Source organism: Dromaius novaehollandiae, chromosome 1 (assembly GCF_036370855.1).
Source record: "Dromaius novaehollandiae isolate bDroNov1 chromosome 1, bDroNov1.hap1, whole genome shotgun sequence".
Lineage (NCBI taxonomy): Eukaryota > Metazoa > Chordata > Aves > Casuariiformes > Dromaiidae > Dromaius > Dromaius novaehollandiae.
The window spans coordinates 11,490,989-11,517,676 of NC_088098.1; the positions used below are offsets into that span (position 1 = coordinate 11,490,989).

General features: G+C 38.4%; 1 protein-coding gene across 5 annotated transcripts; it reads left to right on the forward strand.

Annotated features, from left to right (window-relative positions):
• The first annotated feature begins 2,005 nt into the window (after positions 1-2,005).
• On the forward strand, positions 2,006-26,448 carry PUS7 (pseudouridine synthase 7). Of its 5 annotated transcripts, none has more exons than XM_064505560.1 (19): positions 2,006-2,151; positions 3,105-3,346; positions 4,229-4,317; positions 4,430-4,507; positions 5,163-5,556; positions 7,349-7,445; positions 7,568-7,669; positions 8,559-8,703; positions 13,111-13,222; positions 14,556-14,633; positions 16,452-16,580; positions 16,831-16,956; positions 17,256-17,317; positions 18,362-18,522; positions 19,412-19,538; positions 20,252-20,353; positions 23,557-23,686; positions 24,634-24,725; positions 25,487-26,448. In XM_064505560.1, the coding sequence occupies exons 5-19, from the start codon at positions 5,192-5,194 to the stop codon at positions 25,621-25,623; spliced, it is 1,965 nt and encodes a 654-aa protein (XP_064361630.1). In that variant the 5' UTR covers positions 2,006-2,151; positions 3,105-3,346; positions 4,229-4,317; positions 4,430-4,507; positions 5,163-5,191; the 3' UTR covers positions 25,624-26,448. The 5 variants fall into 5 exon arrangements, with proteins under 5 accessions (XP_064361630.1, XP_064361638.1, XP_064361647.1 ...); XM_064505568.1 differs by having other exon boundaries at positions 3,105-3,202; XM_064505577.1 differs by lacking the exon at positions 4,229-4,317.
• The last annotated feature ends 240 nt before the right edge of the window (positions 26,449-26,688 follow it).

Sequence of the window (26,688 nt, forward strand, 5' to 3'; positions counted from 1 at the left end):
CAACTGACTAATGTAAGAAGAAAGTGGTGATGATTTTGCCAGCCTGCACTTAGAAACCATGCTGGGGGTAGATCATACCAGAACATGACCAACTAAACCATTTTTAAGTTCTGATGGTCTCTAATTCCCAGCATGGCTCCTCAATATTTTTTAGAAGCAGGGCTAGAGAGTCCCTCCTTTCTGCCCCTCACTGTAGGAAGGCCAGCCTCAAGGCTTTTGTCTGTAGACTGTCAAACACAGGTAAATAGCTCTTATTATGTTGGAGGTTACTTATTAGTATTGAGAAAGGAGCAATAAGCTTTGCTGAATATATTAGAAAACTTGAGAAATGCATAGTAATGATACTATTAGCTATTTACCTTGTGATAGCACCTGCAGGTCCTTCAAAATGTTGGTTCTTCACTGTATGAGGCACTTCACAGCACTCTAAATTCTATTCAATCCAAGTTAATGGTAATGGATGGTAGATGAACATAGTCAACAAAGATAAGTAACAGTAGGGTAATTTTCATACCAAGGACAGGTTATAGCATAGAAACTATTTAATTACTGTCAAGGATTTTGTAGATAAAGAGGTACTTAATGTAGGAATTTGGAAGAGGAAAAGTAAGTTTTGTTTTTAGGGAACTTCTCCTGTACAAGAGGAAAGAAGCAAGAAGCTATACAAGAAAAAAAAGTTGGGCTGATGGATGGTAAGAGTCTTGCTGAAGGATTCCCCATTTTCAACCAGACAGTACGGTGTCTTTGCCTGAGAGAGAAGGGACTACCTTTCAACATCTACATCTACAGTTATTGGTCCAATGACAATCTTTGCTTTTCTTCTAAGTGTGTTTTTCATGTATATGCAATGCATGTATACATGATTTTTTAAATCTGAACCAAAGCACTCCATTGTGCTGCCTCTCCTCTTGGAGTAAAGTAAGAAAATGAGCACAACGGACAGGGAAAAAAACCCATATATGCAGCAGTTGTAAGTCTCATCACATACAAGCGTGATGAACAGAATATAATGACTAGAGAATGAGAAGGGTAAGAAACCAGAGAGCTGCATTAATAGCCTGGCACAGAAAAAGAGGTTGGCTAGGATTAAGATATGCCACAAAAGGTCTTAAAAGTAGAGACAAATCATATGCGTAGAATGCAAGGAAAAGACATTCTTTGCAGTACTGCTTAAAATGGAAGGGAACAGGGCAGAAACTGATGTTCTGACAAGGTCAGAAAAGACTCATACTATGAATCCTGGCTGCGTCTGTATTTAGTTTTAAAATGACAGTACAATTTGCATGAATATGCTGAAGCTTTTGAAATGGTACTCAAACACGTCTGTGTCCTGGGACTAACATTCAGTTAGCACGATCTGTTGCAAATGCCGGGAGAGCTCAGGCAGGCCGCTCCCTCAGTAAACACCACGATTCACTGCCTTCGCTATAGCTCTACTGGAGAAATTAATTTTTTTTCCATACCGTTGTTGTTCTTTTGGGGATTTATACTAAGTTCTTCTCTGCCTCCTCCAGATTCTTCAAACTACTATTTTTTACTGGTTTTGATTATGGCAAAGGAAACTCTGGCAGGCCAGGGAAGTTAAGGAAACGTGTGCAAGAACAGCCTTTCGGTCACATCACCTCCTTCCTCCCCTACCCGTTTGACCACCACCATCCCCATCCCAGGCTTTAACCCTTTGCAAAGAGCCGGGGCCGTCCCACCCTGAAAAGAAATGATTAACTGAACGACGCTGAAGCTGTTGAAACCCCGCCGGCGATGCCTGCTGCGGGCTCAGCCCCCCCCCCCCGTTAACCCTTGAGGCATCTCCAGCAGCGCCGCAGGGGTCCGACAGCCCCCCGAAGCCCAGGGGGCCGGCTCAGCCCCCGCCGCCGCCCTTCCTTCCCCCGGGAATCATCTGCGGGGCCGCTACCGCCGCCCGCGAGGCCTCGGCCGGGGAGGAGAAACGCGGCGTGACCGGGCCCTGCGGCAGCCGGGCGGCGGGGCCGGGCCGGGCTCCGGGGACGGCCTCCCGCCTGCGCCCGCCCCCGCCCGCACACGCGGCGCGGAGCCGGGGCGGGCCCGCGCCGCTCGCTCCCGCGGCCGCGGCCGCCGCCTCCCTGCGCTCCCCGCCACGCTAGCGCCTGCCCCGGCCCCCCCTCGCCAGCGGCGGTAAGTGGCACCCCCTGCCCGGCCCCGCAGCGCCGGGCGCGGCCGCTCGCCCGCCCCCGGCGACCGTGGCCGCGCTCGGCTCCTCGGCGGTGCCGCGGGCTCGGCCGGGAGCGGGCCGCCCCCGGGGTCTCGGCCGGCCGCCGCGGGGCTCCCGCTGCGCGCGGAGCCCCTTGATCCTGCCCCCCTCGCCGCCTCCCCGCGCGCGCGGCTCTCCGTGGCGGTTCGCCGTTGCGGCGGCGCGGTGCATGCCGGGCCCGTAACGGCCCCGCGTGGCCTCCGCGGGCGCGCGCCATGGCTCCCCGCCGCCGCCTCCCTGGGGCGGCTGCCGCCGCGCGCGGCCGTGTCATCGGGCGCGTGTTAGCCCGATTCCGGGGCCCGTCTGGTGGGAAGCCAGCACCATGGGCGCGCTCCTGGCCCGCCGTCTTACTGAGGGCCCGGCGGCCTCGGCCTCCGCCCCCGAGCGCCCTGCGCGGCTGCGCGCGCGCAGTGCCCGAAACGCGCTGGCCCAGGCAGTGGGGCGCTTCGTTTGCGGTGGGAGTTCAGCCTCTGTCCCAGCGTGGTTTCCCGTGGAGTTGCTGCGGGGTCGCTGCTTGTGGAGGTGTTGGCCTTTATGGAAACGCCTCTTTGCTGAGGGAAGCGTTCAGGTGGCCCAACAGCTGTCCGAAAGTAGCAGTCAGGTGTCACTAGTGACCTGCACAAGTGAGGCGGCGTGTGCCCTCATCACTGAAACTTGCTCCTTCAAGTAATTACCCTCCCCAAATTTCCCCTAATGATGGCACAAGAATAGTAGTTTACTACATGTGAGTTATTTCTCTCTTGGGAATAGGCTGTATCTGCTAACTCTAAAGTATTTGGGGCCAACGTTGAATTCTTTCAGTTTGCATCGTTTAATACCACAGTACTACAAGTCTATCCTGCAAACACAAGATTTGCCTTGTTGCCTCCTTTTGCAGGCTTTTCAAAGGGTTTCAGCGTGCTGAGTTCAGCTTTGTTCATCATGCAGCAGGGTTCACACACCACCCCGAAGCCTTTTCCGCATGAATGTTTTATAGTAAGTTTTGGCAGACACGAGAAGAAGCTGGAGATGCTGGTGAATCACTTCTCTTGGCTGTGATTTTTTAAATTTTTTATAAGAACGCTTTTATGCACTTTTTCAGTTTGAGAGCAAACTGAAGTTGGCGCTTTCTACTGAAAGGTACATTGGTTTGCTGATTGTTCTGCTTTCTTCTGCATGTGACTTGTCACTCCTCTCTTCAAGCATCATACATGCGTTTTACAAGTCTCTTCTTATTTCCCTTTCGTCAGTTCTTTATTCTAGCTTCCATTTTCAGTTCTTCATTTGAGCAAGATATTTTATATGTTCCTAAAACTGTCTTTCCTGTCTATTTACCCCAAGTTTATGTGAACTGTACAACTGAAAGTCCAGATATGATTGTCAAGTCAGTAATGAGTCTTCCTTTAAAAACATATCCTTTAAAATTAAGTAGAATGTTATCTAGTAGTTGGGAGAAATAATGTAGGATGATGTATGTAGCTCTAAAATATTGCTCTGTGCCAGAATTAGTTCTTTACTAAACAGCTGAATTTTATTAATTTGTTAAATTATTTATTTATTAATTTATTAAAATTGCCCATATGTTACTTGAATGACACTGGGAGAAAGGAGCTGTCTTTGTCTCATTATAGAAACTGTGATCTCCTTTCACAAGCATAAGAGTAAAAAACTCTCTGCTGCTCTGCTCTAGCTTGTTCAGTGACAATATTGTGTTATGTCACTAGTTTGGTAACACTTTTACAAGTGATTTTATTAATTTGTCCATCTAAGTGGTTGTGTCTGCTTCTATGCAGCTGCTGATAACTGGGTCGAGTAGTAGCCAGTTTCTGTAATGATCACATTCATACATATTCTCAGTATTTTTCTAGACTAGTGAACTGTGGTCATAGCGCATTGTTTACTTCTGGGTTTTTTTGGTTCATGTTTAATAAGTTGTGTGTAGGTGTCAGAAGAGGTCTCTTTTAAGTGTTACAAACCATTTACGTAAGTCATAAATTCAGGGTCTCCTTGATACTTTTACAGGGCGAATTCTACAGAAACGTTACGAGTACCTGAGCATTGCACACTGTGAAATTTCAGCAGAGTCACTGGAGCAGTTGGGATCTGTTCAGGTGCCTAAAATTCTTTGGAGACATCCTATAACTCTTAACACATCATTGAAGGACAGGAACATCCTTGCAATCTTCTGGGTTTTTTTGCCTGAAACTTTCCTCTGTTTTTCAGGTCTTAAGGTTCTGGTTCTGCTGACCCAAGGGCAGCTGCTAAAGTTACCAGTGAAGAGTCAGAGCTCTGTCCACCAGTGTGAGTAGTCACATTCTTCTCCAAGATCATTTCACTTGCTTGTTTTTTCGTTTGTCTCGCCTCATTCAAAGATTTTGTTATCTCATCCCTCTATCTTTTTGTCTGAATTGCTGCCCTCTTGAGTTCTGCAAGGGATTATGTCTGTTAGAAGAGATGAACATGGAAAAGGAAGAGGTGAAATTTCAGGTTTAGGGGAATGCATCAAGTCATCCTCTCTCAATCCTTGCAAGATGAAGCCTTGGTAGAACAAGGAATAATTGAGAGTAATCACCTTTAACAGAAAGTTTTCCAGGTGCTAAATTTGTATTGACAGCATAGTCTGTGTGGAAAGGGGTTGGATGCAGCTGTGATATGGTTGGCAAGAGTGACAGTGGTGGTAAATGGACTGTTTAGTATTGAATCTTTTTCTTTCATAGCCTAAGATGCCTGTTGCCTTGGGTGGGTATTAAGTCCTCTTAACATCTCCCTTCTCTCTTCCCAAATGCATAATATTTCTAGCTGTGCAAGTTCTTTAATTGTTGTTTAACTTAAAAACATGGAAAGTTATATAATTTTCGTGAACTGTTGCAGGACACACAGTCCTGGGAGTGACGGGAATATGTATTTGTTTTGCTCTTAAGCACACAGGAAATAAGCCATTCTTCTTGCTCCTCAGGGCTTTCTATCCTACACTGTGCCTTAAACATGGAAACTGTAGAAATGACTAGCGTATCCTTGAAACGTCCTCATTCCGAGGATGGTGTGGCTAATGCAGATGAAATTAAAAGACAGAAGATCTCAGAGAAGCCTAAGACAGGGAACAACTCTGGGCAGAACATTGAGACTGTAACAGAGCAACCTGAAAAATCTCTGCTTGAGGATGCGAAAAATGAAATAATCCCCAATGAGGAAGGTGAGGAGCAGGAAGATGAGGAACTAGAGGAAAGTGATGAAGATGGAGATCCAGAGAGCTTTGCAGACATGATGAAGCATGGACTGACAGAAAGTGATGTTGGCATAACTAAATTTGTTAGCTCTCATAAAGGGTTTTCTGGAATCTTAAAAGAGAGGTAACTCTTTGTCTTGTTACGTATGTTAATTGCTTGTCTTTGCAGCTGTTATTCTCCATTTCCTTTTCTCATAGGATGCAATTGGATTGTGTGTGGCCGTTTGGGAGGTTCATTGCTTTCTTTTCCTTATGCTGAGGCTGAAAGAAAAGTTTTATTTGGGATTTTTCTAGATTGTTTTTCTGTTTATTTTTTTTCTTTCCTGTCAAATGAAACTCTGAAGAAAGAAACTCTGTATGTTTGGCAATACATGATTATACTAACCTTTGTTATTTGCCTTGCTGTTCACAGTGGTATACAGCATAAAATCTTTTTACAGTACCTTTTATACAATTCTTCAGTGCTGATACAAGATGCACTGGATAACAGTGTTGAAGACATCATTCTCCATTTCTTCCTTGCTTTTTTGTGCTAAAGTGGCTTAGTGTGGATATTGGCAGATGGTCCTTCTGACTTTAAATAATACTCTGAGTTATACCATCATTTACAAAACACAAAAGCAAGGAATTTTATAGCTTAGGGTGTGGAATCCTACATTATATACTTAGTAAGCTGCTTGGTTGTTAGTAGGTCTTTTTATTTCATGAAACTTGTCTTCTTTTTTTAATAAATGTCATCTTTCAGTAAAACTACCAGAATGCCAATACAAAACCCTGTGAAACAAACATCCATTATTGCCTTATCTTAGCAAACCAGTTAAGCATGCTTTGTTTTAGACACCAGAAACTCCTTATTTTTATATACTGGTTTCATATATAGGTCATCTTACATAAGGAGTATCTTATGTACATTTTATTATTTATATATTTAAACTTCATGTACAACGTAAAAGAGCTAGCATAATCCTCTGCTGGTGGACACAGTCTGCACTGAACTGCCTTCTCTGAGCTTTGCCAATTTTGAACAGAGATGGCCAGATGTAGCCATGCGGTAGAGATGTTTTTCTCATCGTTTTTCTTTGGTCCTCATTTGTAGCACCTATAACTAATTTAATCCTGATATTTGCATGGTAATCGTCACTGACATGTCTAGACAGCTATAGATAATAAGGCAAAGGACATGTAACACTCCTAAGGAAGGAATTCTACCGGTATGATGTACAGATGCACAGAGGTATGGTGAATGTAGGCTGGGGGGAGATATGATAGAAACATTCCCACGGTGAAGTTGTATTCATCTCTCAACATTTCACAAGCTAAGGATTTGGAGGTTTTGTTTTTATTTTTACAAGCAATTGCTATGTAAAAAAAGAGTCAGGATGTTTTTACTATTGTACATAGTAACTTGATCCAAAATATGATAGTCAAATTCTGTTTTGCCTTCCTAGAGTATGCAGAATAACTGTATTTGAAAGGTGTTCTTTATGACTGAAGATATATAACAGAGCTGATTTTTGTCCTGCTTTTCTTAGAGTAGCTAGCATGCACTTTATTCTGCAGAACGACAGAATTAATGCATTTATTCATGTTGTAACAATGCAGTAGAGCCTTAATTGTCGGTAATGACTAGGACTGAGAATATGAATTACTGATCTCTGTAAGTTAGCAAATAAATGATTCAGAATAATTACAGCAGTTGTTCGGTTATTCACATGGAAGTCTACTTTGTTTAGATACAGTAGACTTTCTACTATGTTCTGTTGGTATGTGTTTTGAGGAGTGGGAATAGGTAAAGCTTTCTGATGGCTGATGTTTCTTTTATGCACCCCTGAATAAATTCTGGTAACAAATAGCTTCTTGAAAAGGAAATTCATTTTTTTTTAACTACAATCTTAATGCATGTTTCTTCCTATCAGATACTCAGACTTTGTTGTTCATGAAATAGCAAAAGATGGACATGTGAGCCATTTAGATGACTTTTCTGTGCCAGTGGATGATGAGGTAAATTCTGAGGTAAAGATTTGGTAATGACTATACGCTTCAAAAAAAAAAAAAACCCACGATGTTAAGAGAATGGTGCAAATTGTTCTATATGAGTTATTGTGTGTGTGTTTTTTTTTTTTTAATATGCTTAGGACCCATCAGAAGAAACATTTACAGTTTTGTCAGATGAAGATAAGAAGCGTTTAGAGGAGCTCCAGCTTTTTAAGAATAAGGAAACTAGTGTCGCCATAGAGGTAAAATTAATAAACAGCATGAAATTTTGGGGGAAAGGAGGGTAGGAGTGTGTGAGTGACTGGAAGGTACATGCTTTCTAGTGCATTTAAGGTATAAGAGCAGTTTGAACTTGGTATAACAGTAGGTAATAGAGAGACGTTGCGAGTCTAGGGTTCAATCTGTAAAGCCTTACAAGTGAACTCAAATTCATACACATGGGTAGTCATTTTGATTTCGGTGGAATTATACACATGAACTCAAATGTGTGTCTTAATTTTTGTGTTCAAGTTTTGGCTTTTTGTCTAGGAGTATTTTATAGGATCATTGTATAAGAAGGATTAAAAAAAATCCATCCTGATGGAAAAACTATTTCCAAGGTCAGTGCGTAGTGATTTAGTAGAAAAGACGATAAATGTCGTCTTCTGTAACAAGGAAAATAAAAAGGTACAAAAGAAAAGAAAAAACTTGATACTTTTAAAAATCCAAATATTCCGTATTTGAAGAACTGTTGAGCTAAATTTGGAACAAAGAAATGAGTAGGATTTTAAGTTTGACAATTTCAGATAAGCGTTCATATATTACAGAATTTTAGGGTCTTTTTTCTTTAATGCTATCAAAAAACTTCGTTTTTCCAGATTGCCCCAGAAAGGTGAAATTTTGTTAAGCACAGAAGAAGTAAATAACTCTCGTGAGTTTTTGTTTGCTAATATTGAGACTGGGGCTTGTAGCAGAGTTAGCTGTTTATTTTTCAAACTAATTTTAATGAGTAGGCCAGACTGTTTAGTGTGATTCAGGATGTTAGTGTGATTCAGTAGGTTTTCTTTAAGTATACGAAACTTTAGTTCTGCGAGAATCCTTCTCTGTTTGTATTACTTTATTTGATTTTTGCATGCATGTATTTTAACACAGGTAATTGAAGACAGCAAAGAAAAAAGAACAATTATCCATCAGGCTATAAAGTCCTTGTTTCCTGGGTTGGAGACTAAAACAGAAGATCGAGATGGGAAAAAATACATTATTGCTTATCATGCTGCTGGGAAAAAAGCACTGGCAAGTGAGTTTCAGTATCACAGTAGTTGGGTAAAGTAAATGCTAAATTTAAACTAAAAATTAAAAATCATTAGAAAGCAGGGTAAGCAGAGCATCCATCCTTAGTCCAACACATTTTTTTCTTCTTGCACTGAGGCAGTGCATATAAATAGCTAGGAGCACAAGGGATATTTCCTGCTGTAGTTCGCTGAAATATAATTTTAGATTTGTACTCACTTTTTCTTTCCAGATCATTAATCGAATATAATTAGGTTAGAAGTGGGAGGAATCTTTACTATTTCAATGGGAATAGGCGAAATAGGGGCTTTTTTTTATGTATTGTTTTAATTTAGCTTTTCTGAACTTACCTGGATCCGTAAGTATTTGCGCATTATGGCAGTAAGGGGTTGTAGATGAAACTTAATCAGCAAAATTCTGACTTTCTTGAAAATCCATGATAAAATTCTCAATGACTTGAATAGATACAGGAGCTGCTTGTTTTCTCAGAAGTATAGTTTTATGCAACCACAATATATTTACTGTGGTCTTCAAGACAGTTTTGGTTTTCAGGTTAGTTCTACTTCCAAAGCTAATTACTGTATATTTGCAGAAAATTGTCGTTATTCATCATAAATTATAGTTACTCTTCTGAAATAATAAAAATAAGGAATAATATTGCTTTTTGAAAATTTTCGCCTAAATATTACGAGATCTAGGTTTAATTATTGAGGATAAATTAATGTGTTATACATCTGTTATGCCATTATCGTTTAGTTGCTTCTGTAAGTCCAGAAGATTGTCTAAATGCAGAATTTTGCATGTTTAACTAAAGGTATTAGTATTTGGTTTGGTTTTGTTTAAACTGATTTCATTTCAGCCTGCAGATGACATAACATATAAATCTATTCCTTTCATTTTAAAGATGAAGGAGGTGGAGAAGGAAATAAGATAACTGAAAAGTTTAAATAAGAACATCTCCACATTCAGTTCAGTTTGTTACTTTCAAGCGAAGTTTGTTACTTTTCTAAGCGAATATGGGAATGTTGTAAAAATTGGTGCAAATTATGTGTTGTGTATTCCGTTCAGCTGTGTTTAGGGAACTTGTATGTTTGCATGCTTTATGCACGGACTATGCATACTTAACAAGCACAGAATTCTCCTCAGCCAGTTTTGTTTTGTGTTGGTTTGTAATAGTTTGCTCTCCACCTTTCCCTTTTCCTGCTTGTAATCTTTAACCATTGTTACAGTCTAGTGGTTCTTATTAAGCCGACTGGTCTTAACTAAGAGCTACTGTATAAAAGAATTTAAGTATTCAGAGTACATTGAAAATAATTTAGTGGTGTATCTTTAGGATTAAAACATTATCTGGAGCACCTTCTTGTGATGCAGAGGAACATCATCTATTAAAACTTGGATTCTTAAGTTGTGATGCTACAGACACTTACCTGTTCAAATTGGTTGAGGTGTATGCAGTTCAGTGAGTGTGTGTAAATGCTTGTGAATTCAGGGTTTGAGAGTGGAAGGTTTTTTTTTTCTTTGAGTCAGGATTATATTTGTCATCTGTGTTTGTACAGTCAGTAACACATCTCAGTCCTGAGTGGGTCCCCTAGGCAAGAAACATTTTAGGAGCACATAATATTCAAATACTACCTGAGAGATCTGTTTACTTTTGCTTTCAGTGTAAAAGGTTACCAAAATACTTTTTCTAAAAGCTAAAATCAGAAGTGTTTTGTGTCTATAGTAGGTCCACACCCCAAATACCTTTAATGCTGCCTTAATAAATTGTCAGTAAATTGCTGTTTCGTCATTGTCCACAAATGAAGTTTGTTGCATCTCTGATCGAAGCTTTCCATACGTTCACTGTTTGCCTCTGCACGATTCCATTGCATAACTGTCTAAATTGCTGTCACCCACCACCTAACTGTTGGATGCTGTCTACAGCATAAACGATCCCATAACCATAAACCTGCATGTTCACCTCTAAAAACCTTTCAACAGTTTAAAAATTAAATGCTGCTCTTTTGTGCTCTTTATGCTATGCATTGGGACAGAGGTCAGAACTGCAACAGGTAAGAGATGTTGACATTTCATACTAAAAAAATGAAATGCCAACTATTGCGACCTCCTAAATAGTGCTAAGACTGGCCAACCTAGTAAAAAATAATTCTAAAAAAAACCTACACATAAGGAACATGTAAAATTCTCAGAAATAGCCAATAGTTGAGCTTGTGCTGCCTCTTCTTTGCTAGTGCAGTATAGACCCTAGTCATTCAGTGCAGAGAATGTCTGGCAGTAAGAAGTGATATGAAAGATGAGGATTTATGATACTGTTTGAAATCTGTGGTAAATTTCCCTTTGATTTCATTAAGCCAAGACTTTGCCCTTTAGAACTTATTTACACAACTTTAAAGCAAACATCTCATATCCTGATATTAAAAAAAGCAAGCTTCTAGCCCTCAAATTGCAGCAAAAGGTGTTAAGACAAAGCTTGAAAAATATGATTCTGCTGTCAAATATGTAACATGACTCTGAAAATTAATAATAAGGAATACAAACTGTCCCTGACATCCATCTACCCAATTGAATAATTTCAGGTGTTAGGCAAGGAATAGTTAAATATTGGGACTGTAGCTGCAGTCTTCCACCACTGGAGATGGAGGGCAGTGCTGTGGATAGGCTCCTGGCTGTAGGGACCAAACCATGAAGAGACTGTTGGTATATTGTATGTAAGAGTGCTTTAGTCTGGTTTTGATTAGGGCTTCCTTTTTGAAGGCTGTCTAAATGAGAGTGTGCAAGATGGAATAGTTAAACTTTGAGGAATATTCCAGTTGGAGAAGACTTTCCTTGTGAATCATTGTCCATTTTTCTCTCTTGTTCTAATTAATGAATCCTTCGTGAAGGTATCTTGTTCTTCAAACTGAATGCAGTATTTCATTGATCATGTTTAAGGATATGTGTGAAAGTAAATTAATTGGTGTCTCAGAAGGGAGGCCAACAGAGGTGTGAGACTTCTTAACAGCTTTTTGATCATAGTGTACAGATTAGGTCCTAGAAAACCCCTTAGTATTTTTAGGGGAGACTTTGTTTTGAGACCAATGGCACAAGGCAGGCATTACAATAATTGAGCGATTAAAAACTATATATTCTATACTGTAGCATGAGAAATTGTTTTGACAGAAGCAGTTGTATGGATGGTACTTTCTCAAAAAAGGCAAGAAGAGTTGTCTTTTATCGGGAAGTTTAATGATGCTTCAACATACTCACTGCCTGCAGGGATATGTGGGTTTTATTAGACTTATATGAACAAATTAGCAAAATTTCCAAAGAACTGCCTCCCCATGTCAGTGTTGATATACTGGAATAGGACTGGCTTATTTATTTAGCTTTTACTGTTAAGGAAGGCGCTTAGGCCACTTTTGTACAGAAACAGAAGCATCTGCTTAGTGACTACCAATAGAAAGGGATTTTTTTATTAAATAGAGAAAGAAACTCAGTTTTGTTCTTATAAAACAAAGAATCAATAAATGAAGCACCTTAAAATTGTTTGCTAGGCTCTTGTAGGATCAATCCCCCTTCCCAGCAATGCAATCAACAGTAAATAATTATAAAATGAAAGCTTTATGTCTGAAAACGTTGCCAAATGTGTTGACAGTTTTGCTCCCCTCTGCAGCAAACCCCAAATAATTGTACAGTATTGTAAATCTCCTGTTAGTCTACAGGAGCTAAAGTTATCTCTCCCTTCAGCATTCTCTAAACATGGCACAGTATCTGTTTTGAATTACTTGAAAATGTTTTTATTGTGGCAGATTTACCTCTCTCAAAGGACTTTTTTCTAAAATTCACCTTAAGTAATTTTTTGCCAATATACTTTCTTAGGCATTTGTAAAGATATAACCCATGCTTTTACACTGCATGCAGGAAAAAAGTTCTACAGAAATAAATACCACATTAGTAAGGTAATGTAAGGAATGTTGTAGTCTTCACCCAAACAGGGCTCTGGTGGTGGTCGTCTATTAACTTCAGCAGGCATTAGAAGAGATGTAGAGTGGTTTTATTGCTGAAAGTCAGTGCACTGATAATGTTTCTGAGGAGCTTAATCAGGCAACAAGGCAATTAAATGGCTGGGGAAAATTTTTTAGATAATTTAATGCAGAGGAAACTGTCGTCATTTGTTCAAGCTTTCTTAAGTGACAGGGTTGATATCCTTTACGTAGAAAAGTATACAGCCCAGTGGAAGGGCAGAAGGTGCTTTTCAAATGTTTTGCAGCTGTAGCAGTCTTTCTTTCTTTCTTTCTTTCTTTCTTTTTTTTAAGCAGATGGAAACTATGAGAAATCACAATTGCATGTCTGTTTTAAATGGAGCTGCAATGGCAACTATCTTCATTAAAATTATAAAAGTTCCATTTTTTAATTTAACTTTTTGTTTTTAAAGATCCAAGAAAACACTCTTGGCCAAAATCTAGGGGAAGCTACTGCCACTTTGTACTGTACAAGGAGAACAAGGATACTATGGATGCCATTAATGTGTTATCAAAATTTTTAAGGTAAGACCATTTGGCTAGCATGTAGTCCTCTCCTAAATATTTCATGTTACTATGAATGTTATACTCCAACAGTATGTGAGAGCAACACAAGTGGTTACTGTCATCTAATTTTTAGCCATTGTAAAAAACCCCATGATTTAGAATATCAAATTTGAAACTTTAAGTTTTGGGTGGAGGGAAGAATGCAACAAAATAATCCCAAGTAATTTGTTTATAAGACTGCACCGCATTACTTAAGAAGAAAGAAATTCTACAAATTAAGTTGGCTGATCCAAGCAAAGGTCAAGTAGTTCATAGCCTTCATGTGCATATTATTAAAATTAAAATTTTCCGAAGTGTGTGAAGATATTCAAAGATGATACGAATCTGTGTCAGATACTGTTGTAGTAATATGCTTACCGTTTCTTGAGCAGTCACCATTGATAGTCTGAAACTGTGGTTCCATATATTAATTTCTCCATGGCAACACAGTCTTAGTTCTGTTCACTCCATCAAATGCAACAACAAAAAGATTTGTGAAAGTCGTGATGTGAACATAATGAATTGCAGAAGAAGGATTATTTTTAAATCGAATCAGTTCCGTGATCTATTCATAGGGAAGCTTCCCTACTCTTTCCTGCTGCTTCCCTCCATCCTTCCCCTCCAAAAATAAATGTTTATACTTCACACTCTAATCAGTGTAATGCTAGTATTTGTATTTGAAAACTGAATGTAGTTTGGTGGAAATATATACCTAATAGCAATCGTGCTGTCCCCAGTGCCCCTAGCTGGAACAACCAGAAGCAGTTCCTATGTAACACAGGCTTTAAATTGCAATGTGGAAAGGAACAAATTTTGAATTAACTTCTCTTATTTTCACATAATGTCTATGCATGGTGTTTGCATATACATATTATTTGAAATTTAAAGAAGAAATGGACATGATATGAATTTTTTGATAGTGATCACTGCACATTCTTTCACCGAGTGGATGTATATAAAGAAATATGTCAAAACTCATATTTTGAAAGAACAACCATGCTGTAAGTGAATCTGTTTGCATATAACAATATCTGATAATTAAAAGAGGAAAACTTCCCTGTGTTTTATGTACTTATAGATGAGATTAGAAAATGTCACATATATTCAGCAGTGTGAAACTGTAGCAGAGTTCTGGGCAATAACTTTTTTTTCCTTTTTGAACAAAATATACAAAGATGTTAAATGTAAATTTTTTTGTCTATTTTTAATATAAAAGAAACTAATAATTCAAGCTAGCTATGCTGAAAATCAATTGTGTCCAATCTGTGTTGACATTAATATATAGATAATGTTTTTTACTTTTGCTTTTAAGAGTGAAGCCAAACATATTTTCCTACATGGGAACTAAAGATAAAAGGGCTATAACAGTTCAAGAGATTGCTGTTCTTAGGTAAGTGAAAATATAGTGGAGTATTTGCACTCCTAGCATGATAATTTGGCTACCTTGCTAAAAACTCTGAAGACTCCTGTCTTAGGAATACTCTTTACTATGCATACTGTTTAAAAGCAATATTTGTACCTATTGTTCTTAACTTAGACTCTGAGGCAGGTTTTCTGCTTCACTGCAGAAAGCAGTATTGCATGTAACACGAATGGCAGATTCGGGTCCCGATCTTGTAAAGCACTCATATGACACGTGCATTAATGAAGATACACTGTACTCTTTTATTTGATGATGATTGCTGATATTTTCAGTCAGTCGTATTCTTCAGTTGTAGGTGGGACAAATGGGCGTAGGTTTGTTTGAAGCAGTGAGCCCAGTTGCGTACACACTCTCATGCTGCATGACTCTCATGCAACAGTAGAAAAACAGAATGACATGATGAAGATTCACCCCCATTTCCTTCATGACTTTTGTTTCCCCCTTCCTCCAGTTGGAATCCTATTTTCCTTTCTCACTGAACTCTCTCTGAACAGCTCTGAAGAATGCTAAACACTGCCTTTGCTCATCTGTGAGTAACCAGGAGCAAAAAAAGACTAGAAGTTTTTCCTGCCTTAATATACTCCCATAAGTAGCCTACTAAAATAAAGTAAAATTATTTTGGCATACTCCAAGATAATTATATGATTCCTTGGCATTTCAAATTAGTGCTACATCAATAACTGAGGATAATAGATGCCCTGCAGTCAAGCTTTACAGTATCTGTTTAGCTGGTTAGAATATTCTGTCTCCTCAACTTTTACAACTCTTTGAAAACCACACTTGTCAAGTGGAGGAATTCTCAGATTTCAGAGTTTTAGAACCAGTAATTTTATCAAATCCTTGTTAAAAGGAGGGCATCCTCCCAGGGGTTTGCATGTGCATATACGTTCACGCATGTAAAAGGGATTACTAATTCATGTCAGAAGCCCCAAATTATCATTCCTGAAAGACAGATGTGCCAATTGATGATGATCAGCCAAACTTGTGATATAGCCATCTCCGTTGCTGTTCTGTATGTCTGTAACATCACATTTAATGCAGTGTCCGAGAGCTTCAGTGAGTTTTCCCCCCAGTCAACGCTTACAACTATCTATTCTGGTGTCTGTTCGGTACTGCTGGACTACAGACTCTTCCATATAGCATAGGGGAAAGATGGGGTAGAAAAGAAGTTACTGATCATCAGCCCACTCCGAAATGAGCATGCTGGCCATGCTAATTGATGAACTGGTTGATCCTGGTGTAAATTATGGAGAACGGCAAAGAGCAGCTCAGGAATACAAAGAACAGGATATGTTTCCAAAACTACTAGCAACAAAAATGAGAACTGCAGGAGTGACAAGTAGATTTCATACTCCTTCATCTGCATTAAGCTTACACAGGGCTAATTACTTAGCTATGCATTTAAGGCTGTGCTGCCTTCAGTGCATTCATGGTATATTTACTCAAATACAGCAAATAAAGCTGTGGGGAGCCAGTACACTTCAATATTGCGATTCTTTTTTCCTGAGTGTATATTCTAACATAGATGTGAAAAGATACAATGTGTAAGATGTGAAAATATACAGTATCCACTTTGTCTTGTGTATATATAGGCATTAAGAAATATCTGTCCTTCTCTTTTAGATATTTCAAATAAATATTTTGAAGATAACAGAAAAATGGGGAAGCTGAACCCGTTACTTATTAAAGCATTTGCTTTTTGTCTTGAAATGCTGGCACTTCTGTATTTAGTTAACTCTGCTTTTCTAAGCTTAGATTGATCAGTGTTGGCCTGTTTCTGTTTAGAATCACTGCACAAAGACTTGCTCATTTGAATAAATGCTTGATGAACTTTAAATTAGGAAACTTCAGTTACAAGAACCATCCACTGAAATTAGGAGAACTGCAAGGGAACCACTTCACTGTTGTTCTCAGGTAATGTGTTAGTTTGTATTTAGATAGTTCTGTTAGTTTCGTTTTTTTTTTCTTAAATTGTGGGATATCAGTGCATATAACCTTACAACAAAGAAGAAAAGCAATCTATTAGGAATTGGAGGGAGTCTACTGAATTTAATAACTGTTATATAACATTGATGTTGAGCTTTAATACTTTGGGGATCATAAAATAGTATGAGCCCTTGAAAATCTGTATCTAACAAAATGATACTTTTAAATATGTTGCTAGAAACATAACAGGAACTGATGACCAGATAGAGCAAGCAATGCAATCTCTCAGGGAAATTGGATTCATTAATTACTATGGAATGCAAAGATTCGGAACTACAGCTGTTCCTACATATCAGATTGGCAGGTATGTGTTGTTTTCATCCCATCTTTCTTTTTGTGTGGGTAGTTTTTTATTAGTATTATTTTATTGTATCCTTGTATAACTTCTAACTTATTTCTGGGAAAGTTCTTTAATCATATTGCCTGTGCCAGTTTTAATTTTGATTGAAGAAAGAAGTTGTTTTTGAAGTTGCTGCAGCATATACCTTACATAACATTACTACCACTAATAAATCCAAACATTAATACTGCTTTCTTTGGGTGAGTTTGCTACATACTTAAATAGATTTAAGTTCTTAATAAACTTTGCTGTTTGAATTTTAGAGCTATTCTACAGAACAATTGGAATGAAGTAATGGATTTGATATTAAAACCGCGACCAGGAGGTAAGGACTAAACATTTAAAGTATTTCTCTCTGTCTGTCTGTCTTTTTTTTTCCCAAACATTTTTAGATTCTGTGCATTTATTATTATTATTATTAGTTGTTTATTTGTTTTACCATTTAAAAAGGACCAATTTACCATTTAAAAGGACATTTGTGTGGAAAGCTTTACATATGCTGTACTTCAGTCAGTTTAGCAATGGAAAGGTAGTCTTCAGACTCCGCCTTTTCTATTTCTAGTTCTTTGCTGTGCAGTTTCTTGAGGGGTGAGTGAAAAGGGATATGAGTAGTAGTATACAGAGTCTGCTGAGGCTCCACTTGAAGCCCTGGTACAGGTTTCCCACACGGCCAGGAGCTCTTACCAGCATGACTCATGAGCGAGGATTCGCTCCCTCCAGCTTCTGGGGGAAAGGCAGGGGATCCGTGTGAATGCACTTGATCCGCTGTACAGTGCTGAGGGTGGTGTGAAATCTGGCCCTACTGGCACTGATTGATAGGCACAAAAAAGTGTTGACAAGACCTTTAAGCACAGAAAAGTAGGTGGTTTTCCAGGCAGAAACTACCAGAGCCAGCAGTCTATTTTGTTTATGCTGGAGATGCCAGGAACGCACAGTGGGGATGGGGGCAGTCACACTGCCTGGGTAGTCGCCTCGCTACCGCTGCTTCCACACCCAGGCAACCCTGAAACCCACTCATCTCTCTGGGGCATCACTTTTGCACCTGAATTGTCTCTGTCATATCAGCATACAATTCAATTTACCAGTGCTTCTAAAAAAACTTAAACTATTAACACTTCCAAAAATTATAATGTTTTTTCCTTCTTTTCCCTATAAAATAACACATTACATTTAAATCTGGCAGCACTCAGAATTTATCAAAACCATTATATTTCCTAAGTATACACCAAAATATGGTGGGAAAACTGGTGGCACATGCTAATACTAATTATCATAACTAAAACTTTAATTTTTCAATTATTAACGAAAAGTGAGATGAATGCTTTTTTTTGGTGTAGTTAAAATGTTTTATTTCACATTCTTGTTCCAGCTGAGAAAGGATACTTAGTAAAATGCAGAGAAGAATGGGCAAAGACTAAAGATCCAGCAGCAGCCCTCAAGAAACTGCCTGTAAAAAGGTGTGTGGAAGGACAGCTTCTTCGTGGGCTCTCAAAGTATGGAATGAAGAACATAATTTCTGCATTTGGCATAGTGAGTGTGAATGTGTTGTGGGGTGTTTACTTAAATCAGCATGCTGTTTTTGTTGTGATGGTATCATGATGTATTTGAAATAGACTAATAGATGCTTAATGAGGGTGAGGTTAAGTATAAATCTTTACATTTTTCCTGCCTGTTTGCTTGAAGTACTGCTACATAGTAACTTGTGACATCTGTAATTAATGTATGCCTAATGAGCTCCCCAAATAATGCAGCCATCTTCCTTTTTAAGTTGGAAGCTATATTGTTACACTTAGTAACTATGTCTAATACAGATCTGCAGATTGTGCAAAAATTCAATATCAAATTTTTTCTCTTGCTTTAAAAGTGTGGATCAAGCTCATAGTGTGCTAATGAAACACCTTGGCATTGAGATAACAGGCTCACTATCATTTTCAAGTACTGTAATCAAGACTGAATCTTTGGAGAAAATGCCTCTTCACCAGCAGGTTATTGGGCCCCGTGTAGAAACTGAGGAGTAATTACTAGTTTATGAACAAGATAATTAGGATATCATTCTGCCCTGACACCTGCAAAGTTTACTTAAGATATCAGGAGGTTGAGTGTGAACCCAGCATTTCATACCAGCCGTCTGTTTGATAAGCTATTTAACAAAAAATTAAAACTTTAGGTTTTTTGATTCTTTTTTTTAATCTAAACACAATTTTTGTGTGGGTTTCAAATGTATAAAAGTATTATTTCTTCACATACCCTTCTTCCAAATAAAGACCCAAAATGAAGTCGGTATACCACTAAAGAGAGTGCTAATCATGAGTCCGGAGAAAGTAATGTTTCAAATAAATCCCTTTTTGGGGGGTGTGATGGAGAGAAAAAACTAAAAATACTTCTCTCTAATGTTTCACTTTTTTTTCCTTACCTGCAGATACCAAGAAATAATCGTTTAATGTATATTCATAGCTACCAGAGTTATGTATGGAACAATATGGTGAGCAAAAGAATAGAAGATTATGGTCTTAAAGCTATACCAGGAGATCTCATACTTAAAGGAGGTAAAATCAGACAAACAAAAAGCCAGTGATGCTTTATAGTCCAAATTCCAAAACAAGGCATAAGTATGCAGTATCATATAAACATAAACTGCTCTTTTCTTTCAAGTCCACTGAATTCTGAATCTACTGGCCATTTTTTGTCAAATTTTGCAAGGAAATGGGAGACATATATTACAGTTTAAATTGTTGATTTGTTTGTTTGCCCAACTAAGTAGTTCGATGGGGGAGAGAGACTATGAAGGAATGGATCTACTGAAGGAAAGAACGAGTTGATACCTTGTTGAACTGTGGAAGAAAAGATGTTATGAATGCTTTAACCACACAAGTTTTTATTTACATTTGTTTTTTTAGAAGTAGAGACTGCACTTGGGCAAAACTTCCCTCACTTGGATTTTTCTGAAATTTTTCTGTGGTGAGGGGATCCATGATATTTCTAGTTGGTAGATTGTTAATCTAGCAGTCCGTATTTCATTCAGCTTTAAAAGTTACTGGAAACCAGGTTGTGATTCTATCATCACTGACAGCCTTAAAGAGTGTTTTTCTTTTTTGTTGTTTTTTTCCTTTGGAAAAATGGTGTCAATTAAACAAATAAAACAATAGTTATACCTGTAAAAGTAGGCTTGTTTAAATGAAATACTTAATTTAAAATTTTGCTAATGGTAATTGTAACGGACATTCATACTGGTAACTTTATTTTTCTGTTCTGACTGTAGGCACAGCTGTTCATATTGAAGAAGATGATGTTGATAACTACACTATCCATGATGTAGTGATGCCGCTGCCTGGATTTGATGTTATCTATCCAAAGCATAAAAGTAAGTTTGAATGTTAACTTGCATAGTCACTCTGAAAATGCAAATCTTTTTTAAGATTGCATAGATCTAATTTTCCTTTTAAGAACAACTTTGGCATCATTTAAAAAAATAATCAATTCCAGAGCTCTGATACTTTGATAATATACTACTGTTAGCTGGGATAATAATAGCCTGCATTGTCACTTGTTTCATTTAATATAAATCTGTTTCATGTTTCTTTATAGCAAATAGCTTTTCCAAAGAAAGAAAATACTAAGGCAGAATGTTTTGCCTCATAAAACAGCACAGGGGTGAGGGGAATGACTGGTGAAATGTTCATTGAAAAGTGTGTGTATAGTTGATTTTAAAGTAGAAAACGAACTAACTTTCTAGGGCTCATAGCCCAAGCAAAAGCTTAAAGTTAGGAAAAAGAACCAGATCTGGTTTAATTAAATATTAAGGGATATATGTGTGTGTGTATATATAGATATATATGCATTTTTTTTTTTTATGTTTCATCTTTTGCATATAAAATGTATTGGATCTAAATTGCTTTTGTTGGAGTAGGTTGAGTTATCTATAATTATTTGCATGGAGCGCAATGTTGTTATTAAGGCACAGAGTTGTAGAATCATTAGGTTGGAAGGGATCTCAGGATCCTTGGTCAAAGCAAGGTCAACTCCCTATTTGGGCCAGCTTGCTCAGGGTTTTGTCCTGTCAGGTCTGAAACTTCCAAGGACAGATGTTCTCTAAGGTCTCCCATAAGCCTTCTCTTCTCTAGGCTAAAGAAGCCTAGTTCTCTCAGTCTCTCCTCATAGAGCACATGCTAAAGCCCCCTGACCATTGTGGTAGCCCTTCAGTGAATTCATTCAAGTTTATCAATATCTTCTTTGTACTGTGGTGTCCAAAACTGGACACAGGATTCCAGATGCAGTCTAATGAGTGCATAGTAAAGGACAATAAACACTTCCCTTGATGCAGCTACTGGGTACACTCCTGTTGACATACTCCAGTATGCTATTGGCCTTCATTGATGCCAGGGCACTCTTTTAATTAATACTTAATTTCCTTTTTATTGGGACTCAAGAAGTTTTAAGCAGAGTTGCTTCACAGCCACTCAGTCCCCAGCCTGTACCACTGCAGGGGGTTAGTCTGTCCCAGATGCAGGAATTTGCATTTGTCCTTGCGGAATTTCGTGAGCTTCCTGTTGGCCCCTTCCTCTAGCCTGTCTAGGTCCCTCTGAATGGCAGTCCTGCACTTGAGTGTATCAGCTGCACCCTCAGCTTGATGTTGTGCACAACCTTGATGGGATGAGTTCCAGCTCCTCCTCCAGGTACACTGGTAAGGGTAGTTAACAATACAAGTCCCAGGATAGATCCTTGAGGAACTCCACTTGTAATCAGCTTCTGGGTGGATTACCAACCAGTAGCCACTACCCTTTGAGACCATGATCCAACCAGTTCTTCACCCATCAAGTAGTGCACCCATCCAGACTGTAAGGCTCTAGCCTTGGATACAAGGATACTGTGGGAACATGTTGAAAACCTTTCTAAAGGCAAGGCAGACAACATCCACTGTTCTTCCTTTATGCACAGAGCTAATAATTTTATTGTAGAAGGCAGAGGGGTTGATTTACCATTAGTAAATCCCTGCTGGATGTTCTCAATCACAACCTGCTCCTTCCTGTGCTCAGAAAAGTGTTTCAAGAGGAGTTGCTCCATGATTTTCCCAGGGACCAAAGTGAGTCTGACTGCTCTGTAGTTCTCTAGGTTCCCTTCTTGCTCTTTTCAAAGATGAGTGCAACATTAGTCTTTTACTAGTCAACAGGGACCTCCCCTGATCTCCATGACATTTCAGTGATAGAGAATGGCATTGCAATGACATGAGCCAGCTCTCAGCCCATGTGTCTTTTCTGGTCCTGCAGAGCTGTATGGGTCAAGATTTCTCAAAAGATGCTTGGCTCCATCCTCCTCTGCTGGTACTAGATTCTCTCCTCTTTCAAACTTGTATCCAAGCACAGAGGCCCAGAAGACCTTGTTAGTCAAGACTGAGGCAAAGGATTTAGGAGCCCACATTTTCCTTGTATTCTTTTACTGCTGATGTTGCAATTAAGCTCTTCCTAATTGCTCTCGATGTCTGTTGCCAGTTTCAACTCTAGCTGAGCTTTGGCTTTCCTAACACAATCCCTGTGTGCCCGGACAATGTTTGTATGTTCTTTCTTTGTAGCCTGTCTTACCTTTCACTACCTGTATATATCCTTTTTACATTTGAGGGTAGTCATGAGTTCCCTGTTTTGCCAAGCCAGTCTCCTGATACATTCCCTTGTTTTCCTGAATATTGGGTTGAACTGTTCTTGTGCTTGGAAGAGGTTGTCCTTAAAGACCAGGCAGCTCTCTTGAGGTTCTTTACCTGTCAGAGCTACGTCTCACCGAATCCTATTTACCACCCACCGCTGAAATATTTGGAAAGTAACAATCTGTTTGAGATGAGGTGTGGCACTGAACCACATGTAATTCACAGATTAAAAAGAAAAGCTGAAATTTTTAATATTCAATATTTATAATGTGATTTGCCCTTAGTAAGCTTAAGTTATTCCTCTTGAAACTTCACAATTGGACAGAAGTAATGCTCAGAATTGCACTACAAAATAAATACATCAAACTGCGTATTAGTTGCAGTATATCCTTGTATTTGCATTGCCAACCTGCTCCCCATCATGTGTACATACACATACTCTTACTTAAGGATACAAGACCAAAGACTCATTCTGTTGGCCATTTAAGTTAGAAGTATTCAGTGTTCCCTATCAGCTAACTTCTTCAGAGGGCTTTTTCTTTTTTAAACTCATTTCAGTCTTTGCTACTTTTTCAAAAATAAGAATGGGTACTCTAGCCCCTCTTTTTTTCCCTCCCCTCCCCATATACCTGAGATTTAGTCTTGTGTCAATAAGTGAAGTGTCAATAAAATATTTTATATAAGTTTTGTTTTCAGGTTATATTTTGATTGTCAAGCAAGAGATTCTGGGTTCCTTGACTCTGCTAATCAGGTTGTATAAGAAAGCATTAAGTAATATGATTTGCGATAAATGATTTTAAACTTCTAACATTTATCCCACATATGCTGAAGATCACTGGAAAACAAGGGAAGGAATGTTATATAAAAACTACCTCTGTTGAAATTGGCCATACTACACACTCTCTGCTTAATGTTTTCCTTTCTTGCAGTTGGTGAGGCCTACAAGGAAATGCTAGTAGCCGACAATCTTGATATCAACAACATGAGGCATAAAATCAGAGATTATTCACTTTCAGGAGCATACAGAAAGATCATCATTCGACCTCAGAATGTCAACTGGTGAGTAGGAGGATAAAGGAAAGTACACTTGAATTGACAGTGTAGAATATATGTAGGATGACTAAGAAAGTACCATTAGATCATGGCGTGTACATGTAGACCAAAACATAAGAAGGAAGCTTTGTTCATTTTCCTCACATTTTTACACAATTGAACTTGAGCCTTATTTCGTCACTGAGCCTCTGGTTCTGTAAGGTGTGTTAGCGTCAAGATGTCTATCTAGTTGTAAATATCCCTTGCAATAAGGGCTTGCCTAAACAATTCATAGATAATTATTCATGTTGAAACTACAGTAGATAACACAAACCAGGTGTTTTGGCAATCTTACGATGAGAAGAGTTGGTCTCCAATTGCCTGCGTGTTGATCATTTGTATTATTTAAATGTACTAAATCACTATTATGAGGGATACGAGCTAGTTGTCATATGGCAACTGAATAAATATCTTTTAAACAGGCTATTGTACAAATGTGCAAAATGACCTGATTACTGTGTTACATAGGAAAGGATATGGAGGATTTTGGAGGGAGACAAAAAATTCAAATGCTTGCATTTTATTTTAGTTACTGCTGATTTTTAGAGCTTATCTGCTTTCCCACTTCCTATTCAGCCTAGCTTTTTTTTTCTTCTTAAGCATCCTTTTTACAGTTGATGCCATTCTTTCTATAACTTCATAAACTACACTTCTTGTATAGCTGGAAATCCTGATATCCCATGGTGGGGGTGGGGGGGGAAGCTGAGTTAAGTAAAGAAATTTCTCACTAGTTCATTATTTTGTGATGATCTTCATTAAACAGACTCAAGCTTTCTATATAAAGCTTTGTCAGTTATTGCACTGTAAGTAACACCTTCCCTAATTTGTATTTGAGAATCATTTTGCCTCAGGGATATTTTTGTAGCTGCCAAATTTAAATAACAATAACAACAAATCTTACGTATATTATAAAGGGAGGTCGTTGCATATGATGATCCTAAAATCCCACTATTTAGTACGGATTTGGATAAGCTGGAAGGAAAACCACTACCAGTTCTTCCTACAGGTAAGTTAACATTTCTGCTGATGTTTGCAAAATAGATGTTTGATCTTACTGTTGTTTCCAACTGCAACATATTGAAAGCTCTTTTAAAGAGCTTACTGTTAGGTAATGATATAGAAAAGGAGGTACCCAAAGTTAGGTGCCTGAGTAAGGACCCTTATTTCTCAAAAAAAGTACAAGCAAACTCTTCCAGCAGTCTATATTGACTGTTGCATTTTCTTACAGATCTCTGTAAAATGAAGTACATGTCTAACCATAAGTGTCTATGAAATGCATAAAGAAAAGGTGGAATTAAGCCACAAATTGGCTATATGCTTGAGCATGTATTATTAGTGCTAAACATAAGAGACTATTCAAATACCTAAGTCAACTGAAATTTTTTAAAATAAGTTTGGTCACAAGGTCTTTTGATTCTGTTTTCCAGAAAATAAAAGGCTAAAGAGACTAGGAATTCAGTCTTGAAAGGACAGGAGTTTTTTTCTTTTTAAAAAGAAAACAAAAATACCCTACTCTGACAAAATTGATCAACTATATAATTTTTGATAAATATTTATCTTACATAGTCACTTCCTGCTGAGAGAAGATATTAAATGGAAGTTATTTTATGAAATTTCACTTTACGGTAGACTGTGTACAGTATGGATTGTAATTTTTTTTTTTTTAAAGTTTTGATGTCCACTTGTGATGGTATCCAGGATAAGCATTTTTTACAGTCTTTAACAGTCTGTTCTTGTCTGTATTTCCTCCTATGTCTGATATGACAGATGGTAAATTCAGGGCACTGAAGATGGAGTTTTCCCTTCCCCCATCCACTTACGCTACTATGGCAATTCGAGAAGTGCTAAAAATGGACACAAGTATAAAAAATCAGACACAGCTGAATACCACCTGGTTACGCTGAATGAACTGTAAAATGGGTTAGATTTTATCATGTATGAACTGTTTTACTACTACATGTTCTGAACAAATCTTTAAAGAGCGGTAGTGAGAGATTTGTATTTTTTAAAGTTTTTATTAATGCAAGAAATTAACATAAATCATTTGCAAGGTGGTGGTTGTCATATAATGTAGATTTTAGTGATTGACGCTTTTTAATGAATGAATAAATTGCTTGAGCTGTAACATGGCTGCATCTTTAAGAAGTGGGCTCGTAATAGTTTCAGACCTGGAGGAACCTTTAGTTTGCTTGTCTGGAAGTACAGCGAGCATCGAATGTTTTCATGAGTTTAGCACAACTTAAACTCTCTTCAAACATATTTAATTACAGATTAGGAAAACCAATAAAACTGAGATATTGGTGAGTATTTGTATCAAAGAAGGAACTTTAAGTAGCCCTAGGATGGCGGTAGCATTTGCGCTTGATGCGGTAGAGGATTCTGTTAGTAAGGCATTTTATGTGGAGTGATGGTGTACAGCTGTTTCACTTACCTGTAGTCTTTTATTAAGAAAATATTTGTGCGTATTTTCCTGCTTTACTAATACCTGTACTAAAAAACAGGTAAGGAAAATAAATTAACCAAAAAGCCTAGGTGAATGTCGTAACTGCTTCCTCTATGCGTCTTGGTGTGTCCATTGCCGGCAGTGGATGAGCCAGCCTCCTCACAGGGGAAAAAAAACATGATAAAGCCATTGTGAAATGACAGTTATTGCCTTTGCAATCCATTTCTATACCAAATAAGAAAACTTGTGTTGCTTGTGTTAATAAACTCATGGAAATACAAAACAGTCTCTGCTGTTGTACCTTTTTATTGTTCAAATGCAACTTAAATCCTTAAAACATGGATTAGGACCATTAGCCTGATGCTAAACGGTCTCAAAAAGATGAAGGAGAGGTGCGTTCTTGAAGCAGCAGGACTGTAATTTCCATGCAGGAATAAAATTAGACAGTCTTACCCCCAGCTGCTCTGGGCCTCCGCCTGAAGCGGATCGCTGGGGGCCGCCGCCGCCACCACCACAGCGGCTGGGT